At 31.6% G+C, this 25068-nt stretch overlaps 1 protein-coding gene across 1 annotated transcript in view; it reads left to right on the top strand.

The window, feature by feature from the left end:
• LOC119609746 (sestrin homolog) overlaps positions 1 to 20521 on the top strand; it is an 84499-nt gene extending 63978 nt beyond the window's left edge. The window contains 8 exon segments of the mRNA XM_037964650.1: positions 13045 to 13227; positions 17021 to 17510; positions 17696 to 17746; positions 17749 to 17995; positions 18073 to 18256; positions 20168 to 20249; positions 20252 to 20277; positions 20350 to 20521. Coding sequence (XP_037820578.1) covers positions 13045 to 13227; positions 17021 to 17510; positions 17696 to 17746; positions 17749 to 17995; positions 18073 to 18256; positions 20168 to 20249; positions 20252 to 20277; positions 20350 to 20436 — 1350 coding nt within the window. The 3' untranslated portion in view covers positions 20437 to 20521.
• The last annotated feature ends 4547 nt before the right edge of the window (positions 20522 to 25068 follow it).

Genomic DNA, 25068 nt, shown 5'->3' with positions numbered 1-25068 from the left:
TACAAGCGATAATGTTTAAAATTTATTAATTATTAAAATAAATGAATATGAATTCCATTTATTGGAGAATAAACTTATGACTGCTTCCTATTAAGTTAAAATATTTCAAAATCATTGATATTGAAACTGGTCTGTCTACGATTTAACTTAATGCCACACGAAAGTTTTCCCGGAATAAAGTTTCATATCAATATAAAATTTTGCTTAAAGTAATCTTATGCCTTCAGAAATTATTATATCACGAAAATCAAGCCACATTTGAACCATAAAAAGTCCTTTAAAGAAAACTAATATAATGTTTACAACATTGATCACATAACCTCAAAATTATCTTCATTAAAAGTGAAAAAAGTTCGATTTCAAAATAGGTATAGGTACTCTGATCTCAGGCTCAAATTTGTCAGTCTGTATAATTTAAGATTTAATTCATAATTATCATTATTTTCCATTGAATATTCTGATTTATTATAGTCTATAGTCTATAATAAATACATATAATTAAACAAATTGTTTTTTATTTTAGCAAAAATTGTACGTGCTTTGAATAAGTTTAAAACGCTTTTAGCAATAAGTAAGCTGTGTTATTTGTTTTAATTCTATAATAGTATACACCCACGAAAACCAGCCAGAATTTGTCCCCCTTTTTTAGAAATAAAAAAAATGTATTTAAAAAAAAAAAAGTGTGCAAATTTACCAAATTTAGGAAATCTGGATTTTAAATACTTTTGAACATTAGGGTGTCTAGTGGACCACTACTTCTTAGTAGGATTACCTCTCAAACGGAACACATTAGTGTAGTAAAATTTTTTTGCCCACAGGACTTGTCCTGGCTGGTCAGTTGGTTAAGGTTCAATCGGGATCCACGTAGTGGCTGTGGTTTAAACCCAAATTCGCGGGAAGGGGGTGCTTGGTTAAAAGATGCTAGAAGCGATACAAACTACAGAGCATGACTGTGGATTAACAAAATGTTGGAATTGAGCTGATAATGCAAAGATTGGGTATACGAAGTGGAGTTTTTCTGGTGCTTTTTGATATTTACTCTGATTCTATAGATCGGATGGTGTAATTGATGGATTTGACGGATGGAGTGATTGCTGACTTATGATGTGCTAAATAATGGTTTAGCAAGACGGAGGAGGAGTTGTGGTGCAAGGTCGTCACTGCCCTTTCTTTAATTTATCGACGATTTCCTTCATGGTTGAGTGTGTTAGAGTTTACTCTAAAACATGCTCAACTTATCACAGTGGGTCTCTGTGGCGACTGAAATAAGTCTTATCTATTAAAATGATCCGTGTTTCGGACTACCAATTACGTCCCCTAGGTGCTGTTGTCGTATCAACAGAGCCATCTCAGTGGTGTAGTTGAGCGACATATAAGGTTTTTCCTTGTGGGGGTTAGATTGAGCTTACTCATGACACCTGTTCTTTCTCAACGGAACTACTATGACAAGAGATTAGATAGTTAGTTAGTTAGTTAGTTAGTTAGTTAGTTAGTTAGTTAGTTAGTTAGTTAGTTAGTTAGTTAGTTAGTTAGTTAGTTAGTTAGTTAGTTTCGTTGTTAGTTAGTTAGTTAGTTTCGTTAGTTAGTTCGTTCGTTAGTTCGTTAGTTAGTTCGTTCGTTAGTTCGTTTCGTTCGTTCGTTAGTTAGTTCGTTAGTTCGTTCGTTCGTTCGTTCGTTCGTTCGTTCGTTTTCGTTTCGTTCGTTCGTTCGTTCGTTCTTCGTTCGTTTTGTTCGTTTCGTTCTTTCGTTCGTTATTCGTCGTTCGTTAGTTCGTTCGTGTTTCTTCGTTCGTTCGTTCGTTCGTTCGTTTCGTTCGTTCGTTCGTTCGTTCGTTCGTTCGTTCGTTCTTCGTTCGTTCGTTCGTTCGTTCGTTCGTTCGTTTCGTTCGTTCGTTGTTCGTTCGTTCGTTCGTTGTTCGTTCGTTCGTTCGTTCGTTCGTTCGTTGTTCGTTCGTTCGTTCGTTCGTTCGTTCGTTCGTTCGTTCGTTTCGTTCGTTCGTTCGTTCGTTCGTTCGTTCGTTCGTTCGTTCGTTCGTTCGTTTCGTTCGTTCTCGTTCGTTCGTTCGTTCGTTCGTTCGTTCGTTCGTTCGTTCGTTCGTTCGTTGCTTCGTTCGTTCGTTCGTTCGTTTCGTTCGTTAGTTCGTTCGTTCGTTGTTACGTTCGTTCGTTCGTTCGTTCGTTTCGTTCGTTCGTTTCGTTTCGTTCGTTCGTTGTTCGGTTCGTTCGTTTCGTTCGTTCGTTCGTTCGTTCGTTCGGCGTTTCGTTCGTTCGTTCTTTCGTTCGTTCGTTCGTTCGTTTCGTTCGTTCTTTCGTTCGTTCTTTCGTTTCGTTCGTTCGTTCGTTCGTTCGTTCGTTCGTCGTTTCGTTCGTTGTTCGGTTCGTTCGTTCGTTCGTTCGTTCGTTCGTTCTTTCGTTCGTTCGTTCGTTCGTTCGTTCGTTCGTTCGTTCGTTCGTTCGTTCGTTCGTTCGTTCGTTCGTTCTTTCGTTTCGTTCGTTCGTCGTTCGTTGTTCGTTCGTTTCGTTGTTAGTTCGTTCGTTCGTTCGTTCGTTCGTTCGTTCGTTCGTTCGTTTCGTTCGTTCGTTTCGTTCGTTCGTTCGTTCGTTCGTTCGTTCTTCGTTGTTCGTTCGTTCGTTCGTTCGTTCGTTCGTTTCGTTCGTTCGTTCGTTCGTTCGTTTCGTTCGTTTCGTTCGTTCGTTCGTTCGTTTCGTTCGTTCGTTCGTTCGTTCGTTCTTCGTTCGTTGTTCGTTCGTTCTTCGTTCGTTCGTTCGTTCGTTCTTTCGTTTCGTTCGTTCGTTCGTTCTTCGTTCGTTCGTTCGTTCGTTCGTTCGTTCGTTCGTTCGTTCGTTCGTTCGTCTCGTTCGTTTCGTTCGTTCGTTCTTCGTTCGTTCGTTCGTTCGTTCGTTCGTTCGTTCGTTCGTTTCGTTCGTTTCGTTGGTTCGTTCGTTCGTTCGTTCGTTCGTTCGTTAGTTCGTTCGTTCGTTCGTTCGTTCGTTCGTTCGTTCGTTCAGTTTCCGTTAGTTCCGTTGTTAGTTCGCTACTCGTCCCATTTTGCAAATTCCCTTCCGGGTAGTTATCTCTTGCACACTACATCACTACCCAACTCCTAAAAGTGGGAACAATTACATAACGCATCAATTCATATTCCATCCAAAACTCTCAGAAAGCAAAGTCACGAACAAAAACTGAAATTATAGTTTTAAAAAAAATTATTAGTAAAATAGAATGAATAGAAATATTGTTTATATTTTAGCTAAGTATATTCACTTTAAAAAATAAAATTGCTACATAATTATATCAACAACAACAATAAATGTTTTAGACTAAATAATTTTATAGCAATAAAAATTATTTAAAAATTTGCAATTCATTAATTAAATATGCGAATACTATATATATTTTTTGTTTATATGAATGAGATTTTCGAAAAATAAACAAATAAAAATATCTAGCAGCTGCAATAAAAATGTTTACAAAAAAATATTTTATTAAAAAAATTAATTAATTGTTTATGTTTATGACAATACAGAACGAATTCGTGATCAAGTTAAATTGATCGTAATTATGGATTTCAATAACAAATAAATATTGCCCATATATCGTCAACTGCTAGTTAATATATGGTCCATATATCGATGCATTTAAACGTCAAGTGCTAGAAACCGAGTTCATAACTTAATCTAATGTTTAAACAGATTCATAATATGCTCGACCCTTTACATAGAATAATGTAAAGTATTATAGTCTCAAATTTTAACATCTAATATTGAAAGAAAGTTTGTTTTTTGTTGAATGGAATAAATACAATGCAAATTATTTCTAACAAAAATAACAATACTATTAATAAAACAATAATAATAACTATGTAAATATTGTCCCAATTACTGTACAACTTTTTTAGGAATTAAATTTGCAAAAAAAAGTCATAAAAACTACAAACAAACAAAAAAAAATGGCGATAATTAATTAAATCAAAATACTAAACAAGTGTTGCACTTAACAACTCACACGTATTAATTAACAAATAATTGCAGCAACATTTTTTGAACAAACACAACAATAAATAATTAAACTTTAACAACAACAACCGCAGTAAAATTTATAATATATTTATAATGTGTACAAAAAACAAAATGGAATAAAAAGCTCTAGATGTAAGTAGACAGAGGCATAGACCGTCTAGAATTACAAGCCTAATAATAAATAAAACTAGTTAAATATGCATATAATAAGGGAAGGAATCCTAATATAACATTTTTAAAAGTTTTCCACAAATATTCTTTGGAGTTATGAAAATGTTTGATACTTTTAATGGTGAAATAAGGTTAAGAAAAATGGCTGAATTTCCGAAATTATTTACTTTTGATTGTCATCAATAAGAGATCCAAATATCTTGTGATCCATGATAATACATCTTTCAAGAGCACTTTTTGGAAAATTCCAAGGAAACAGAGTTTTGAACATTGAACAAAAATTCTTTTCATAGATCGACGAGTGCACAGCAGGCCCCCTAGATGTATTTTTTTTCGGATATATATCTGAAATATACATTCTCCTTATTAACATAACCTAACTCTCATTCTGAAACTACTTTAAAATTCAATAAAATTTTGAAATTATGTCTAATTCAGAATCGCTTGAGCTGCATTGAATTCTCCATAGTTTTTCAAACTTTTGACTGGAATATCTCAAAGAAGGAACCTTTGATTTTGAGGCCAATTGATTGGACTTTCACACTTCTATGAATAAATTCTACTGTACGCTGCTATAACGTGTCGAATGTGGCGGCAAAAAAGGATTTTTTTTTCAAACTTTAACTTAATACATCTCAAGAAGTCTGCTTGCAGGGTCCTCTTTTCTGTAAAAGAGTTCCCATTTCTCCACGGTTAGTTTAGTATTTCGGCTGTTTAGAAATACCAGTATACACCTAAAGATTCCGGAAGAAGGAATGCTTTCCACCGAGTTCTTAAGGGTGGAAGCGAATTGGGATAATGTCAGCTTCATGTTAATTACCCTTCCGCCTCTAAACTCGCATCTCACACGCTCCATGTGCTGTTGTGCAGCAATTGCATGATCCGCTATTGTTGGCCCCCTGACCATACTGATCTTCTCGTATTTTGCATTGCATAGATTGCCCCGTTAGATTAGGTTGATAGGAGGATGTATACTACATCAAATCCGAAGAAATACACCTAGGCCACTATCGGGACTGTTGTGCGCTTCAGATTGCCCCATTACATTTCCTCCTTGGCTTCCTCTTTCGCATTGGTAGGATCTCTTTTTTATGCGCCCTTAAGTTCGAGTTCGTTTAGTTGACGCTTTCTAACTCAAAGGATTCTGAGTAGGATTCTTAGAGGACAGGGAGTTCTATATCTTTTTATGTATATTTCAAGGTTCAACTCATCTAGAGATCGGACTCTCGGATTTTCTCTGCTTTAAAAGAGATTAATAAAGATAACAGATAGCATTTTTTTCTTGATATCAGTCTTCAACTCATCGAAAGATCGCATTTACTTTGCCTCAGAAGAGCTTAACGATAAGTCTGATTTACTCTTTTGAGTGTCTTGTACATGACTCCATATGATATTCTGGAGCATCATCTTTAACTTTCTCCTGCTTTTGCTTTCCTCCTCCGCTAAAAAAAGGAAACTAACTTCCGTGTACTCTAGTACTCGCGGTAGCAGGATGACGACGGCACATGACTCGCTGGTAGATCAATTCTTGAGAATGGTTTAACATGGTTTTAATAACGAACAAACTGGCGTTCATATCCATTTCATAGTGGAGTTGCCTTAAGATATTAACCGACGAATGATTTAGACTAACAAGTCTGTTACAATGATCCGAATTATTTATCAGGGTGGAGTTCTATCGCCATTATTTAGGGTAATCACGAGTACTAGACTCTTTAAGATATTAACCGATGAAAGATTTAGACTAACAAGTCTGTTACAAAGATCCACATTATTTATATAAAAGAGTCGTAGGGACCCAAAATACGACTTTCGGCTAAGTTAAACCAAAAAGGCTGATAGATGACGGAAATCTGTCTTTCCACAAAGTGTCAAAAAGTTAAGTGGAATTGATTTGAGTTAGAGGATCGTAGACGCACGAATATTAACTCGTAGGTCATGGGGATCTACATTGAAAATTATTTCACCGAAATGCCCAAGTTTAACTGAACAACTGTAATCAATTTGAAGACATCTCAGATCTGACACTCATCCACTGTTTGAAAGCATAATAAGACCTGGATGAAAGAGCATAGGAAAATGAAATATATTTTAAACAAAATCGGTCAAATCGAAAAGTATGAGATATATAGACGAATGTTGTTGCTGATTCATTCGACAAACTTAAGAACTACGAAACTATGGGACAAAATTTCGAAAATATATATAAAAGGGGTCATAAGGACTGATCATGTTAAGTTTTAACCCTAGAACCGACTTTTTTTAAATTTGAGGGATATATAGATAGATATTTACGTAAAGAGTCCACATGTCCAATCAAGGGCACGCAACGCGGACCGGGCACCACTAGCATTAAATAAAATTTACAATACCACATTTTTAATCCCAAAAAATTACACCTGTTATGGGTATAAAGAATTCGATTACGCTCAATGTGGCCACACACTTCGGAAAAACTAAACTGTTATAAATTTAAATTCCTCTCTAGCAATAATTAAGCAAACACAGAAATTCGAACTACATTCTACAAGTGAATTATACTTTAAAAAAATAATTATTTTTCATACAATGTTGCAGTTCAATGACTCCTTATAGTGCAGGTTTAAATACCAAATACTACTTAGTGAGCGATCTAACCACTGGGCTGAACCAATGACGATTTTGTCGGTCTATAAGTTTGACTAACTGACTGACTAGTTTAAACGATATGTGAGAATGCACATATTTATATAGTATTCGGGCGACCGGCAGCGACCATTGAATATTTAAGTGACGGACTTGACGATTGACTAAAAGTAGGAACGAATGGCAGCGCAAGTATTTGGTACGTTTGCATGCAACATTTTGTTTTATTTTTTTTTATTTGTTGTTTGTTTGCTTCTTGGCCTGACTGGCAGGCAGTCCAAGGCAGTTTGTGGTTGAAAATAAATTTTATTTTTAACATTTTATTTTTATTTTGTGTGAGTTTTTTTTCTTTCTTTTAATTTATTTTTATTTCATAGAAAATTTTCAACATCTGCATCTGGTTTTACTATTCGATTTTTTTTGTACGATTTTCTTTTGAACTGTGTCACTTACTATAGAGTACTTTTTTTCGATTTGACTTTTTTATTTCATTTCAATTTAAATAATTTGGCTTTGAATTTCCCATTAGATACGATTGTGGCGAATTGAGTGATTGGTTGTTGCTTGAGATGTTGTTCAATTTGTTTTTCGCAAAGAAAATATAACCTGAGACAGTTTGGCTACAAATTGTCACAGAATTTGAAAAGAAAAAAGTCTGAAATAAAAACAATTCCACACACATCATTTACATATATATTAGAAATTTTTTATTTGTTCTAAAGCAAATTTAAAATAATTTAATTTATTTAAAATACAGATCTTTTAAAGAATTTGATTTTATAGTAATCGAAATTCTACTGTAAAAATTTGGTTATTTTTGTCTGATTGATTGAAAAAAACGCTAACATTTTCCAAAATAATTTGTATACAACTGTACCGGCCCTTTGAACATCCATCTGAATTTATCAGTTCATGTGCTAAAAGAAATCGTTCCGATTACAAATGAACTTGATGACTGATTTCTTTTAGAAATGTTTATTCTAATGAAATTTTCCCAATTTATTGCAAAATGTTGCCCATCACTGACTTATGTACATTAAAATTCAACGTCATCATTAACACTCGAATAATGAGCAAAATGTAAAAAAAAAGTTTTCTTCCGAAGAACATATTTGTCTTATAATCAAAACGTTACAGAAGGAACATAAACATCATTATTCATGTTTTAATATTGGGGGCGATTTAGTTGAATTTTCCAATCGTAGCCAAATACTACACCATTTCAAAATGTATTTGTATTTAGGAAATTTTTAATTGTATATACATACATATTAACATGATGCTCGTACAACATTTGAGGATTCCAGCTATAGTGGTTAAGCGCATTTTTGTATTTAATACATATGGGAGGTGCCACGCCCCTTATTCTTTACTCGGCAATATATTATGCAAATGGATTTCAGTGTTGTTTGCGCAAAATTAGTGGATTTTAGCTTTAATAATTTCCTACATATATGATCTTTTGTGCTTAATTCATTTAGAAGGCGCCACGCCTCCTATATCTTAATTATTCAAATAGAAAATTAATGGGATCCCACAAAATTTAGGAACTCCAACTGTTTTATGTAAATCTGTACTATTGTAATGTTTTCTTTATATGGGAGGGGCCCATATTAAGTTAGTTAGTTAGTTAGTTAGTTGTTAGTTAGTTAGTTAGTTTGTTAGTTAGTTAGTTAGTTATCGTTAGTTAGTTAGTTAGTTTGTTAGTTCGTTAGTTCGTTCGTTAGTTAGTTATTTCGTTCGTTTCGTTCGTTCGTTCGTTTCGTTCGTTCGTTCGTTCGTTCTTCGTTCGTTCGTTCGTTTCGTTGTTCGTTAGTTCGTTCGTTCGTTCGTTCGTTCGTTCGTTCGTTCGTTCGTTCGTTCGTTCGTTCGTTCGTTCGTTTGTTCGTTCTTCGTTCGTTTCGTTCGTTCGTTCGTTCGTTCGTTCGTTCGTTCGTTCGTTCGTTCGTTCGTTCGTTCGTTCGTTCGTTCGTTCGTTCGTTCGTTTCGTTCGTTCGTTTCGTTTCGTTCGTTCGTTCGTTCGTTCGTTCTTCGTTCGTTCGTTTCGTTTCGTTCGTTCGTTTCGTTCGTTCGTTCGTTCGTTCGTTCGTTCGTTCGTTCGTTCGTTCGTTCGTTTCGTTCGTTCTTCGTTTCGTTCGTTCGTTCGTTCGTTCTTCGTTCGTTCGTTCGTTCGTTCTTCGTTCGTTCGTTCGTTCGTTCGTTCGTTCGTTCGTTCGTTCGTTCGTTTTCGTTCGTTCGTTTCGTTCGTTCGTTCGTTCTCGTTCGTTCGTTCGTTCGTTCGTTCTTTCGTTCGTTCGTTCGTTAGTTCGTTCGTTCGTTCGTTCGTTCGTTCGTTCGTTCTTTCGTTCGTTCGTTCGTTCGTTCGTTTCGTTCGTTCGTTCGTTCGTTCGTTTCGTTCGTTCGTTTTCGTTCGTTCGTTCGTTCGTTCGTTTCGTTCGTTCGTTCGTTCGTTCGTTTCGTTCGTTCGTTCGTTCGTTCGTTCGTTCGTTAGTTCGTTCGTTCGTTCGTTCGTTCGTTCGTTCGTTCGTTCGTTCGTTCGTTCGTTCGTTCGTTCGTTCGTTTCGTTCGTCGTTCGTTCGTTCGTTCGTTCGTTCGTTCGTTCGTTCGTTCGTTCGTTTCGTTCGTTCGTTCGCTTCCCTCCGTTGCTTCCCCCCTTGTCCTTCCCCTCTGGCCCCTTCGGCTGGGTCCCCTTTCTCCCCCCTTTTTCGCCCCTCCCCTTTCCCTCCTCCCCCTCCTCCCCTTTTTTCCTTCTTGCCCCTTCTCCCCCACCCCTCGTCTCCCTCTTTTTCGCGCTTTGTCTTCTCGCCCTTTTTTCATTTTTTATTTTCATTCATATTTTTAAAGAAAATTTATCAAAAATGTTTCGTAAGACCTCGGCTTTATATCAGGTGACCCACCAACAATTACTGACCACCTTAACAAGGACCAAGAATGCCGCTTTGAAAAATACCATTGGTGAACTTAAAAGCTCGATAGCTCAAAGCTTTTTTCGCTACGAACAGCCGCTAAGAGCCAGCTGTAATAAGAAAATCACCATTGTGGGCTCTGAGAAAACTAGTCTACCAATGGCGAAAAATTGCTTAGATCGTGAACTTTGTCAACAGATTTGTATAATGGATTTACAGGCAAACAAAGAGAATACCAAAACAAATTTGTTGCTCTCCTGTAGTCCTCACATAAAGGCCACCAAACACTTTCAGGATACAAGTAATTCGGATTTGATCATTTTAACTAAAGATATACAAAATCGCAAGGAAACTGCCAAAGCTACCACAATTAAAGATACTTTAGAACAATATACTAATGTTATGAAGAATCTTATACCAAATCTGGTGAAATATAGTCCAAATACTATATTTTTAATCGATACCGAGCAAGCAGATGTTGTGACCTATGTGGCTTGGAAATTATCACGTTTACCCAAGAATCGGGTTTTGAGTCCTAAGCAAATAAAAGACTTTATACAAGAACCCATAACATATAGTGAACAGGGTACTGCTGATGTAGCTGCAAAAATTATAGAAAATTATCATCGTATACTTTTGTCTACTTTGCCGCAAGTTAAATCGAATGAAGATAATTCCTCTAAATTTTCGCAAATATTTAGTTCGACTTTTTGCAAAACCATGGAACCAAATGTAATTAATAGCCAGAATATGGATTTAAACGATTGCCGCAAAATTATTGTCTAAACTCAGGAGAGATTATAACAAATTCTGAATATTTTTTAAATCAATAACTGTTAATTAAATAATTAGATTTACATAATGTTAATAATTAATTTACATAATGTTAGTTTTAATTGACATTATGTAAATTAATAGTTAATATTTAATAAATCTAATTCTCTACTAAGATGTAGTAAATTCTCATTATGTAAATTTTATTTTTATATTATGTAAATTTATAAATTATTTACTTTAGTTTTTTAAATTTCTGTACGGTTGCCATTTTAGACACACATAAATACCATCTACTCTTTATTATTTGTAATATTTCCTTATTTAATGAAAAATTGTAAATATTGAAAGTAATAAAGAAATCAAGCAGTAAGCAGCAAGTGTCACTGGTATTTTTCCATAATGTATAGGTCTAGAGTCAATAGTATAGTCTATTGTCTAGTCTATAGTCTAGTCTATTGTCTAGTCTATAGTCTAGTCTATAGTCTGTCTATAGTCTAGTCTAAAGTCTAGTCCTTATAGTCTAGTCTATAGTCTAGTCTATAGTCTAGTCTATAGTTAGTCTATAGTCCTAGTAGCTATAGTCTAGTCTATAGTCTAGTCATATAGTCTAGTCTATAGTCTAGTCTATAGTCTAGTCTATAGTCTGTCTATAGTCTAGTCTATAGTCTAGTCTATAGTCTAGTCTATAGTCCTAGTCTATAGTCTAGTCTATAGTCTAGTCTATAGTCTAGTCTATAGTCTAGTCTATAGTCTAGTCCTATAGTCTAGTCTATAGTCTAGTCTATAGTCTAGTCTATAGTCTAGCTCTATAGTCTAGTCTATAGTCTAGTCTATAGTCTATAGTCTAGTCTATAGTCTAGTCTATAGTCTAGTCCTATAGTCCTAGTCTATAGTCTAGTCCTATAGTCTAGTCTATAGTCTAGTCTATAGTCTAGTCTATAGTCTAGTCTATAGTCTAGTCTATAGTCTAGTCTATAGTCTAGTCTATAGTCTAGTCTATAGTCTAGTCTATAGTCTAGTCTATAGTCTAGTCTATAGTCTAGTCTATAGTCTAGTCTATAGTCTAGTCTATAGTCTAGTCTATAGTCTAGTCTATAGTCTAGTCTATAGTCTAGTCTATAGTCTAGTCTATAGTCTAGTCTATAGTCTAGTCTATAGTCTAGTCTATAGTATCTAGTCTATAGTTATAGTCTATAGTCTAGTCTATAGTCTAGTCTATAGTCTAGTCTATAGTCTAGTCTATAGTCTAGTCTATAGTCTAGTCTATAGTCTAGTCTATAGTCTAGTCTATAGTCTAGTCTATAGTCTGGTCTATAGTCCTAGTCTATATTCTTGTTTATAGTCTAGTCTATAGTCTTGTTTATAGTCTAGTCTATAGTCTAGTCTATAGTTAAGTCTATAGTCCTATCTACAGTCTAGTCTATAGTCTAGTTTATAGTTTAGTCTATAGTTTAGCCTTAAGTTTAGTCAATAGCCTAGTGTTTAGTCTCCACCAAATTATGTGAGGATTGGGGCATAATTGATCCTACCCGCTATATAAGGATCACTTCAGAAAACTACTTTAACACTCATAACTGGCTTGAGAATGCTACGTCGTAACTGACGCTGTGATTGAATTACAATAAATTTAAATTTTGTCAAAATCTCAGCTTCATACCATTGACGATCATTTCATATCTGAAATTTCATTTCCCGGAAAATACTGAATTTTTGTTGGGAAGTAGCAATAAATAGTAAAAAAAATACAATTTTCTCAAGTAATGTTATCGTATAATATGAATTCAGTACAGTTATACACATAATTAAATTCTTCACAATTGTAAGTTCAAAATTGTATGATTGAGAACGTTTAATCGGTGAGGTCAGATATACAATAATTTTTGGAAACAAACCTTGTTTTTTCTGAAAAACTTTGGGTCTAATTGAAAGAGATTTTTAAAATGTATATTTATTTCTATGAATCACTGTACTAAATAATAAATTTGGTATACTTTTCTATAAAACATTACAATATATTTTTCTGATATTTTATTCAGCCAACCAAAGACCCAGCTAAATAAAAGAATCATAATCATCAGAGCAATGTTCTCGTTCTCGTATAATAATGAGCCTCTATGCTCATAAATTATCATGTAATTTACACATTATTTAATTGCGTAAATGAGTCAAAGATTCTATTATTTTCTTTATCACATGCAACAAATAAAAAATAAAAAAAAATTAAGAAAAAATATTTCAGAAGACCAAAAAAACCCAAAGAAATTAAAAGTTGGCATCATTATGTGTTTACGATTTGTTGTCTTGTTTTGTACGATTTTTATATATATTTTTTTCATCATCTTCAGTCATGGCATCTTTAGGTCATTTGCATTCCTAAATGATGATGAGCATTATGTTGATCAACATTTATTACAATTACAATTATTTTCTCAAGGTTTTTAACATTAAATTGTTGGTTTTTTGTATTTGGTATTTATAATCAAATTTATAATAACACGAGTAGAAGATTAATTTATGTCGTTTTATTTTTTTTGTTTATTTTATAGGCTGCAGCCCGCCATCAATGTCCCTATTTGGTGAAAATGTATGAAAAAGAATTTATAAATCAAGGTGGTAATCCAGAATGGTTAAATGGTCTCGATTTTATACCGCCCAAATTACGTGCCATATATGAAATCAATAAAATTTTAGCCCATCGTCCGTGGCTGTTGCGTAAGGAACATATAGAGGTGAGTAAAATGATAAAATAATTTTACTGAGAAAATTTTTTATATAAATTTCCTGCATTAGTTTATAATGCAGTGACTCTAGACTATAGACTAGAATATAGACTATAAACTATACTAAAGACTAGAATATTGACTAGACTATAGATAAGACTATAGAATAGACTATAGACTAGACTATAGACTAGACTATAGACTAGGCTATAGACTACTATATAGACTAGACTATAGACTAGACTATAGACTAGACTATAGACTAGACTATAGACTAGACTATAGACTAGACTATAGACTAGACTATAGACTAGACTATAGACTAGACTATAGACTAGACTATAGACTAGACTATAGACTAGACTATAACTAGACTATAGACTAGACTATAGACTAGACTATAGACTAGACTATAGACTAGACTATAGACTAGACTATAGACTAGACTATAGACTAGACTATAGACTAGACTATAGACTAGACTATAGACTAGACTATAGACTAGACTATAGACTAGACTATAGACTAGACTATAGACTAGACTATAGACTAGACTATAGACTAGACTATAGACTAGACTATAGACTAGACTATAGACTAGACTATAGACTAGACTATAGACTAGACTATAGACTAGACTATAGACTAGACTATAGACTAGACTATAGACTAGACTATAGACTAGACTATAGACTAGACTATAGACTAGACTATAGACTAGACTATAGACTAGACTATAGACTAGACTATAGACTAGACTATAGACTAGACTATAGACTAGACTATAGACTAGACTATAGACTAGACTATAGACTAGACTATAGACTAGACTATAGACTAGACTATAGACTAGACTATAGACTAGACTATAGACTAGACTATAGACTAGACTATAGACTAGACTATAGACTAGACTATAGACTAGACTATAGACTAGACTATAGACTCGACTATAGACTAGACTATAGACTAGACTATAGACTAGACTATAGACTAGACTATAGACTAGACTATAGACTAGACTATAGACTAGACTATAGACTAGACTAGACTAGACTATAGACTAGACTATAGACTTGACTATAGACTAGACTATAGACTAGACTATAGACTAGACTATAGACTAGACTATAGACTAGACTATAGACTAGACTATAGACTAGACTATAGACTAGACTATAGACTAGACTATAGACTAGACTATAGACTAGACTATAGACTAGACTATAGACTAGACTATAGACTAGGACTATAGACTAGACTATAGACATAGACTATATAGACTAAGAAAACTATAGACTAGACTATAGACGAGACTATAGACTAGACTATAGACTAGACTATAGACGAGACTATAGACGAGACGATAACTAACTAGAAGCTAGACTATAGACGAGAACTATAGACTAGACCTATAGACGAGAATATAGACTAGACTTATAGGACTAGACTGATAGACTAGACTAGAGACTAGACTATAGACTAAGACTATAGACTAGAACTATAGACTAGACTATAGACTAGACTTATAGACTAGACTATAGACTAGGACGATAGACGGAAACTATAGACTAGACTATAGAAAGAGTCTATAGACTAAGACTATAGACTAGACCTATAACAGACGATAGACTATTACTAAGACTTAAGACTAGGACTAGACTAGACTAAGACTAAACTAGACTAGACTAGAACTAGACTATAGAATAACTATAGACTAACTATGACTAGACGATAGACTATGAACTAGAGACTTAGACTATAGACTAAGACTAATGAATAGGACTAGAACGAGAACTATAGCTAGACTATAGACTAGACATAGAACTAGACTAGACTATAGACTAGACTATAGACTAGACTATAGACTAGACTATAGACTAGACTATAGACTAGACTATAGACTAGACTATAGACTAGACTATAGACTAGACTATAGACTAGACTATAGACTAGACTATAGACTAGACTATAGACTAGACTATAGACTAGACTATAGACTAGACTAGACTATAGACTAGACTAGACTATAGACTAGACTAGACTATAGACTAGACTAGACTATAGACTAGACTTAGACTAGACTATAACGAACTATAGACTAGACTATAGACTAGACTATAGACTAGACTATAGAACTAGACTATAGACTAGACTATAGACTAGACTATAGACTAGACTATAGACTAGACTATAGACTAGACTAGACTAGACTATAGACTAGACTATAGACTAGACTATAGACTAGACTATAGACTAGACTATAGACTAGACTATAGACTAGACTATAGACTAGACTATAGACTAGACTATAGACTAGACTATAGACTAGACTAGACTATAGACTAGACTATAGACTAGACTATAGACTAGACTATAGACTAGACTATAGACTAGACTATAGACTAGACTATAGACTAGACTATAGACTAGACTATAGACTAGACTATAGACTAGACTATAGACTAGACTATAGACTAGACTATAGACTAGACTATAGACTGACTATGACTAGACTATAGACTAGACTATAGACTAGACTATAGACTAGACTATAGACTAGACTATAGACTAGACTATAGACTAGACTATAGACTAGACTATAGACTAGACTATAGACTAGACTATAGACTAGACTATAGACTAGACTATAGACTAGACTATAGACTAGACTATAGACTAGACTATAGACTAGACTATAGACTAGACTATAGACTAGACTATAGACTAGACTATAGACTAGACTATAGACTAGACTATAGAATAGACTATAGAATAGACTATAGACTAGACTATAGACTAGACTATAGACTAGACTATAGACTAGACTATAGACTAGACTATAGACTAGACTATAGACTAGACTTTAGACTAGACTATAGACTAGACTATAGACTAGACTATAGACTAGACTATAGACTAGACTATAGACTAGACTATAGACTAGACTATAGACTAGACTATAGACTAGACTATAGACTAGACTATAGACTAGACTATAGACTAGACTATAGACTAGACTATAGACTAGACTATAGACTAGACTATAGACTAGACTATAGACTAGACTATAGACTAGACTATAGACTAGACTATAGACTAGACTATAGACTAGACTATAGACTAGACTATAGACTGGACTATAGACTAGACTATAGACTAGACTATAGACTAGACTATAGACTAGACTATAGACTAGACTATAGACTAGACTATAGACTAGACTATAGACTAGACTATAGACTAGACTATAGACTAGACTAGACTAGACTATAGACTAGACTATAGACTAGACTATAGACTAGACTATAGACTAGACTATAGACTAGACTATAGACTAGACTATAGACTAGACTATAGACTAGACTATAGACTAGACTATAGACTAGACTATAGACTAGACTATAGACTAGACTATAGACTAGACTATAGACTAGACTATAGACTAGACTATAGACTAGACTATAGACTAGACTATAGACTAGACTATAGACTAGACTATAGACTAGACTATAGACTAGACTATAGACTAGACTATAGACTAGACTATAGACTAGACTATAGACTAGACTATAGACTAGACTATAGACTAAACTATAGACTAGATTACAGACTAGACTATAGATTATAGACTTGTCTAGTCTATAGTCTGGTTAACAAAAATTTTCCTATATAAAACGATTATACATAAAAATTTCTCTGGTAAATATTTTTAAATTTAGGATTTTTAATTCATTATTCGCCAAAAAGCCAATTCATTAAATTCATTTCATTAAAAACTATTTTTATCTTTTTATTCTAGAGTCTTACGAGAGGCAAAAACAGTTGGTCTCTATCGGAAGTTGTACATGCCATGGTACTTTTATCGCATTTTCATTCTTTATCATCATTTGTGTTCTCCTGCGGTTTGACACAAAAACTTGATGGTTTATCTAGTCCCAAATTGAAAACACCACCCGCAACATTAACAGCCCCACAAACACCCACTGGCACAGCAGCAATGCAACAACAGCAGCCATTTGTGGCTGTGGAAAATTTATCAGCACAGCAGCCACTGCAACAGCAACAACAACAACCACAAAAGACTGTATTAAGTGAAATAACATTAAACAATAACAACAACAATAATTCAACGGATCATCATAATCATCAAGTGTATTGCAATAATAATGCTGCAGTAGCTGCCGCTGCAGCTACTGTATCGCACAGTAGTGGAGGTGGTGCTGTTGGCATGCCTCTTACAGGTGATGCAGCAGCAGCAAATGCTGTCAATGGTGTAAATAAATTAAATGGTAAATTCTTAAAATAGAAAGAATGTGATTATGTTTCTTAAGTACTATAGTCAGATTGGCAGAAATATTCAGAATAAATAAGAAAAACAATAAATTAACTTAAAACTTGTAGACGAAGTACTGAGGCAATTCAATTACTTCTTATCAATAACGAATTGAATTATTTTTTTGTTCCCTATTTCCAGCTCAACCCAGTGTTACCGTTGAAGCTTTAATGGAACGCATGAAAGTTCTTTCCCAAAACAAGACGAATGCAGTGAAGCCGAACTTAGTAATCGTTTTAAAAATGTTGAAATGCAAACAGCTGAATTGCCTGCCGCATCCACTGTTGCACCCGCGGAAATACCACCAGTTATTTCTCACTATATAGAAGATCCCAATTTTACGTATCAAGACTTCGCTCGACGTGGTGCTGAAAATATACCAAATACATTTCGTATACAAGACTATTCGTGGGATGATCATGGTTATTCTTTAGTTAATGGGTAAGTTTCATTTTTTCAGGGTTGAAGTGAATTAGAGGATTAATCGGAAAATTGTTTACGTTTGTTTTGTGATTTAGTTTATATGAAGATGTTGGCACTTTATTGGATCAGAAATTCCGTTGTGCTTATAATTTGACATATTTCACGATGGCTGGTGTTAAAAATGTTGATACATCTAAGTTTCGTCGTGCCATTTGGAATTATATTCAATGTATTTATGGTATACGTCATGATGATTACGATTATGGTGAAGTTAATCAGGTGAGTGGGAGCGAAAGAGAAGATAGAGGATGATCAGGTGCAAGTGTTATAGACAAACTTTTTCAATAGAAATAACGTTTCTAATGAAAATGTATGAATAGAAAACTGTCATAAACAAAATTTGCTAAAGATAAACTGAGAACTTTCTATAAAAAACTGTTATACAGAATGTATTTTTATAGATGACAACTTTTATACAGAAAACTTTTTATATTTGTTATGCTTAAAGCTTTTAACAAAGAAAAGTGTTATACAAAAAAACCGTTATTAAGTTTTTTCTAATCTGTTATACAGAATTTAGAAAAAAATAATATTTTTGACAAATCAAAAAAAACAATTATGCAGAAAGTTTTTATTAAAAAAATTTTATACACAAAATAGAAAAAACAATTATACAAAATATTATCTATAAAAAAAAACTTTTATACAGATAATTTTCTATAGTAAAACTGTTATATAGAAATGTTTTATTGAACAAATCTGTTATACATAAAATATAAAAAATCGTTATTCAGATTTTATTCGGAATTTACTCGATGAGATATTATTCATAAAAAAGAAAGATATCTTTAGAAAAAACTGTTGTATAGAAAGGCATGTAGAAAATAACTGTTATACATTATATGTTCTATGGTCATAGAAAGTAATGTAGAAAAAACTGTTATACATAAAAAAGTAATGTAACTGTTGTAAAGAAATATTTTATTAACAAAAACTGTTATACTGAAAGTTACATATAGAAAATAAACTATTATACGGAATTTGATCGATGGAGAATACTGTTTATAGAAAAAAAACTGAGTTAGTTAGTTAGTTAGTTAGTGTTAGTTAGTAGTTAGTTAGTTAGTTAGTTAGTTAGTATAGTTAGTTAGTTTTAGTTAGTTAGTTAGTTAGTTGTTAGTTAGTTAGTTAGTTAGTTAGTAGTTAGTTAGTAGTTAGTGTAGTTAGTTAGTTCGTTAGTTAGTAGTTAGTTAGTTAGTTAGTTAGTTAGTTAGTTTAGTTAGTTAGTTAGTTAGTTAGTTAGTTAGTTAGTTAGTTATTAGTTAGTAGTTAGTTAGTTAGTTAGTTAGTTAGTTAGTTAGTTAGTTAGTTAGTTAGTCGTTAGTTAGTTAGTTAGTTAGTTAGTAGTATAGTTAGTAGTTAGTTAGTTAGTTAGTTTAGTTAGTTAGTAGTTAGTTAGTTAGTTAGTTAGTTAGTTAGTTAGTAGTTAGTTAGTTAGTTAGTTAGTTAGTTAGTTAGTTAGTTAGTAGTTAGTTAGTTAGTTAGTTAGTTAGTTAGTAGTTAGTTAGTTCGTTAGTTAGTTAGTTAGTTAGTTAGTTAGTTAGTTAGTTAGTTAGTAGTTAGTTAGTTAGTTAGTTAGTTAGTTAGTTAGTTAGTTAGTTAGTTAGTTAGTAGTTAGTTAGTTAGTTAGTAGTTAGTTATTTTTTGTTTTTTTTTTTAGTTAGTTAGTTAGTTAGTTAGTTAGTTAGTTAGTTAGTAGTTAGTTAGTTAGTTAGTTAGTAGTAGTTAGTTAGTTAGTAGTTAGTTAGTTAGTTAGTTAGTTAGTAGTTAGTTAGTTAGGTAGTTGTAGTTAGTTAGTTAGTTAGTTAGTAGTAGTTAGTAGTTAGTTAGTAGTAGTTAGTTAGTTAGTTAAGTTAGTTAGTTAGTTAGTTAGTTAGTTAGTTAGTTAGTAGTTAGTTAGTAGTAGTTAGTTAGTTAGTTAGTTAGTTAGTTAGTTAGGTAGTTAGTTAGTTAGTAGTTAGTTAGTAGTTAGTTAGTAGTAGTTAGTTAGTTAGTTAGTTAGTTAGTAGTTAGTAGTTAGTTAGTTAGTTAGTTAGTTAGTTATTAGTAGTAGTTAGTTAGACGATACATATATATATGAATGTATAAGTAAAAATATAATTCTCTTCTTTACATCCGTTTATTTTCTAGTTATTGGATCGCTCTTTAAAGATGTTCATAAAAACTGCCTGTTGTTTTCCGGAAAGAATTACCACTAAAGATTATGACAACATATGGTTGAACTGCAGGACAGTGAAAAGGTAGGAAGTTTTAAACACTTCCAATAATTTTAATAATAAAACTAACATATGATTTGTATTTTTTTGTAACAGGTACACGTCAATTTAATGGTAATGGAAGCTCGAAATCAAGCTGAATTATTATATGCTTTACGCGAAATTATGCGTTATAGGACATGATCTCATTAAATACAAAAAAAAGAAGAAAAATAAATTTCAAATAATTTTTTGTAAAACTTTTAAAAACAAGAAATAAAAAAAAAAACTTTATAAGATACAACCAATTTATAAAAAATAATAAATAATATTTTAACAATATTGTTAACTAATATTTAAAGGAAAACTAAATAATAATATAATTTTTTTATAAATATAAAATTTAAAAAAAATATATATATATACTAAAAAATTATATGTAATAAACATTTATATTTACATACTATATATTCTTTATACATAATGCATACATACATATACTATATATAAATTAAAATGAAAAAAAAAGTAATGAAAATTTTGTTATAAAATGTTATCAAAAAATTTTATGAAATTTTAAATGTTAAAAAAAAGAACTAAATTATCAAGAAATTAAGAAAAAGAATAACAACAAATACCAAATGTTAAAGTACAGAAAGAAACAAAAGAAAATGAGGAAGAAACCAAAACAGTTTTAGTGAAAGCTCCTTTTATCAAAACTTTTTATAAAAAAAAAAAATACAAAAACAAAACATAGATAGTTTTTATTAAAAAATAAATATTTTTTGCTAAAGCATATTTAATATTTAAAGAAAATATTAAAATTTTTAGAAATAGATTAAATAGTTAGTGATAATATAAAAAAAAACTTTGCAAAAAACTATATTTGTAATAATTTCGAATCAAGAGAGCTTCTTATTCTGTAAAACGATTCTAAATCATAATGAATTTAACTTGCAACTTTTAATACTTTCAAATAATGTTCGATAGAAAATACTTTTATACCAATTTTTATAGAAATAACTGTTACGCAGAAAATGTGTTTTAAAAATGTTCATATGAAACTGTTATACAGCAATTTTTAATATAGAAATAGTGTTATACACAATAATTTGTAAAGAAGAGCTGTTATGTAAATTGATTAACAAAATTTTACCATAAAAAAACTGTTATACATAAAATGTTCTATATTCTAACTGTTATACAGATATATGTTTTATAGAAAAAGTGTTATACACAATAATTTTCATAGAAAAATTGTAATACAAAGTGTTTTACAAAAATGATTATAGAGAAAACTGTTATACATAAACATTTTCTTTAGTAAAACTGTTATACACAAAAATTTTCTATAAAAAAAGTGTTATACACAATCATTTCTATAAACTTCTATAATTTCTCTGTTATACAAAGTGGTATACAAAAATTTACTATAGGAAAAACTGTTCTACATAAAATTGAAATTCTTTAAATAAAAAGTGTTATACACATGGTTTATAAAGAATTTACTATAGAAAAAGCTGTTATACACAAATTTTTCTATATAAAAACTGTTTCTATATGGAAATATTTCAAATTATATAGAACATTTTTCTACAGTTGAACTGTTATATAGACGAATTTTCAATAGAAAAAGATTTATACAAAATGGTATAGAAAAACTTTACTATAGGAAAAACTCTTATACATAATGTTTTCTATTGAAAAACTTCTATTGTTTATAGAAAACACCTGTGAAACAGAAATTTCTTATGGACATAATTATTATGCACACTGTTGAACAGAATATCTGTATAAAGAAAACCTTTTTGCAGGCAATTTTCAAAAGAAAAAAAATTATAAACAAAATTTTCTGTAGAAAAATATTTTATAAAGAAAATGGAAAACTCTAATTTACAAAAAGTTTTATATCAAACGATTTTAGAGCAAATATTTTCGATTCAGGAACATTCTTGATCAAATTCTCTTTTATATCGTGACTAATTCTAGAATGAGTGCAAACAGAATTACTTCAGATTTTTGATGATATCACCATTACTTCTAGAACTCGTTCTTTGGGAATTGTTGTGATTCTAAAGTACTTTTAAGGAGTTTTTAAGTAACAAGCCCTTTTGCACTAGTTATACATTAGTACTACACTTGTTTATATTAGAATTTATTCTACAAAACGAGTTCTAGTGCGTGTGCAAACAGAACCACTTCAGATTCTTTAATAGCATTCGTGGAACTAGTGATTACGCTAATAAACACTAGTTCATATTGGCATTTGTTTTAAAACAACTAGTTCTAAAATGAGTGCAAACAGAACTACATACTTCAGATTCTTGAATAGCTTTCATAGAACAACATAGTTATATCACCATGACTTCTAGAACTCGTTCTCTGAAAGACTGTTGTGATTCTAAAGTACTTCTAAGGAGTTCTCAAGAAATCAGCTCTTTAGCACTAATTAATCACTGGTGGTGTTCTAGCTCATATAAGAATTTGTTCTAAAAAAAGTTGTTCTTGAACAAGTGCACCACTTCGGATTCTTTAATAGCATCCATGGGACTAGAACTCGTTCTCTGGATAATTGTTGTGATTCTAAAGTACTTCTAAGGAGTTTTCAAGTAACCAGCCCTTAGGCACTAGTCACACATTACAACTACACTTGTTTATATTAGAATTTATTTAACTACTTCAGATTCTTTAATAGCATTCGTGGACTAGTTCATATCGGCATTTGTTCTAAAACAACTAGTTCTAGAATGAGTGCAAACAGATTCTTTAGATTCTTTAATAGCATTCGTGTAACTACTGCTTACGCCATTACTTCTAAAACTAGATCTCTGGAAGATTGTTTGAGATTCTAAAGAGTTTTCAAGGAAGCAAATGTTTGCCACTAGTAATATTAGAACTAGTTTTCGAACGAGTGCAAGCAGAACCAGTTTAGATTCATCACTAGCATCCATGGAATTAGTGAGAACGCCATTACTAGAACTACAACTCTGTAAAATTATTGTATTTCTAAAGTACATCTAAAAAGTTCTCAAAGAATCAGTTCTTTTTTCACTAGATATACATACATTCATTGGAACTATTAACCTTAACAATATGAAACAAAAATCGCGAGAAAAAGAACTAGTTATAGAACAGCACTAAAGAAGTTGTATAAGTTTTCTAAAGCTTCCCTAAAAGTAGTAGCTAAGGGCAACAAATTCAAACAAAAGTCATAAAGAACTAGTTCCAAAACCCTTTCATGGAAGAAGTGTCGTCTCCGTCTTTTTAGAACCAGTTCTTAAGGTGTTAATTTCAAATAAAAATCATTGGTCTCAGCGCCAAACTGGAACGAATACAGGCTATACTATCATGCATTCTATAATTTGTTATGGAACTTATATAATTTTTCCTGGGAATTTGATTTAATATCGAGTAAAATATGAAAACGAAAATTTCTGAAATTTTTCAATTGTTTTCAAAATTCTCGAGATAATAAGTTCCCATTTTCTTTATTTCTATAGCCTTCCTTCGTGCCAACAATATAAATATAAGTTTGTTATTCCGTTTATAATTTAATCCTGCGATTCTATAAAGTATATATATTCTGAATCCTTATAGAAGCGAAGTCGACTTAGCGATGACCATCTGCATGTCCGTCCGTCCGTCTGTCTGTGTACATATTGAAATAAATTTTCTGAAGGCTGTAGATATCTTCGGTTTCCAAATCTTATATAATTCTATCAGACATGTTGTCGAGTAGTTTGCTATTTAAAATCAGCAAAATCGGTTCATAAATAACAAAGTTATAATCAAAATTCTGAGAAAACCCATGATTGTTTTAAAATTTTGAATCTAATTCTGATGCTATGATCTATATTTAGATATACTTTGGCAAAATGTTTATGAAAAGTAAGATATCGGAAAGATATACTTTGGCAAAATGTATATGAAAAGTCAGATATCGGAAAGACCTTTCATTTGGTATACATTACGTCTAAGGAAATAAATATATATTCGAGATATAACCGAAAATATGGTTAAAATATTGTGTTTACTCATATCTTAACCAATTGTGCACAGAATTTGGAATTTAAAGTTATCCCGAGTTTTATATACAATCTCAAAAAAGCAGCATCCCACCAAAAATTTTGCCACTGCCAAATATTATTACCTTTATTTGCATATTTGAGATCAAGTATATAAAATGGGGAATATTTTTCAAAACAAAATATTACTAATTTGAAAGTCTTTAAAAGTTTTAAAAGTTCTGAAACCAGTTGATTTGTTTCTTGGAAAATTGTTGCCTAAACGACCAAAGAAATCCGACCCTTATTTTTTTCACCGTATCGTTTAAAACTCAAGCAATTTTGAATTGCTTAAAAGTTTTTTAAATATTTTCACTTGCTGTTTAAAAAATAATTTAAATTTACATAAACAATAATTGAAATCACAAATTTAAAATTAATCTAATCTGAACACTTCTTAAACTTTTTTTAAAAATTTTCAAAATTATTATAAAAACAAAAACATTAAACTAAATAGCCAATAACTTTAAAAGCAAAAAATATACATATTTTTTAAATAATTTTTATTTTAAACTGTTGTAATTGTTAATGTTAGAAAAAATCATCTAAAATTCTATTATTTTTTTAATTAGAAGAAAGTTTAAAATTAAAATTTTTGCTTTTAATGTGTAATAATTTTTTAACACTTTTTGTTTGTTTTTTTTTTTATTAAAATTTGTTATTGAGTTGTATATAATTATTTAAATTTCTTTCATAGATCTTCTTTTTTATAATTATTATATATGTTATTATATTTTTTTTAATTTCAATTTTTTTATAATTGTGCTTCCTC

This window comes from Lucilia sericata, unplaced genomic scaffold (genome assembly GCF_015586225.1).
Source record: "Lucilia sericata isolate MDLA Ls3-8-SP2 unplaced genomic scaffold, ASM1558622v1 Contig001053F_arrow, whole genome shotgun sequence".
Lineage (NCBI taxonomy): Eukaryota > Metazoa > Arthropoda > Insecta > Diptera > Calliphoridae > Lucilia > Lucilia sericata.
Note: the sequence above shows the minus strand (reverse complement) of the source record. Positions and strands in the feature narration are given on the sequence as shown.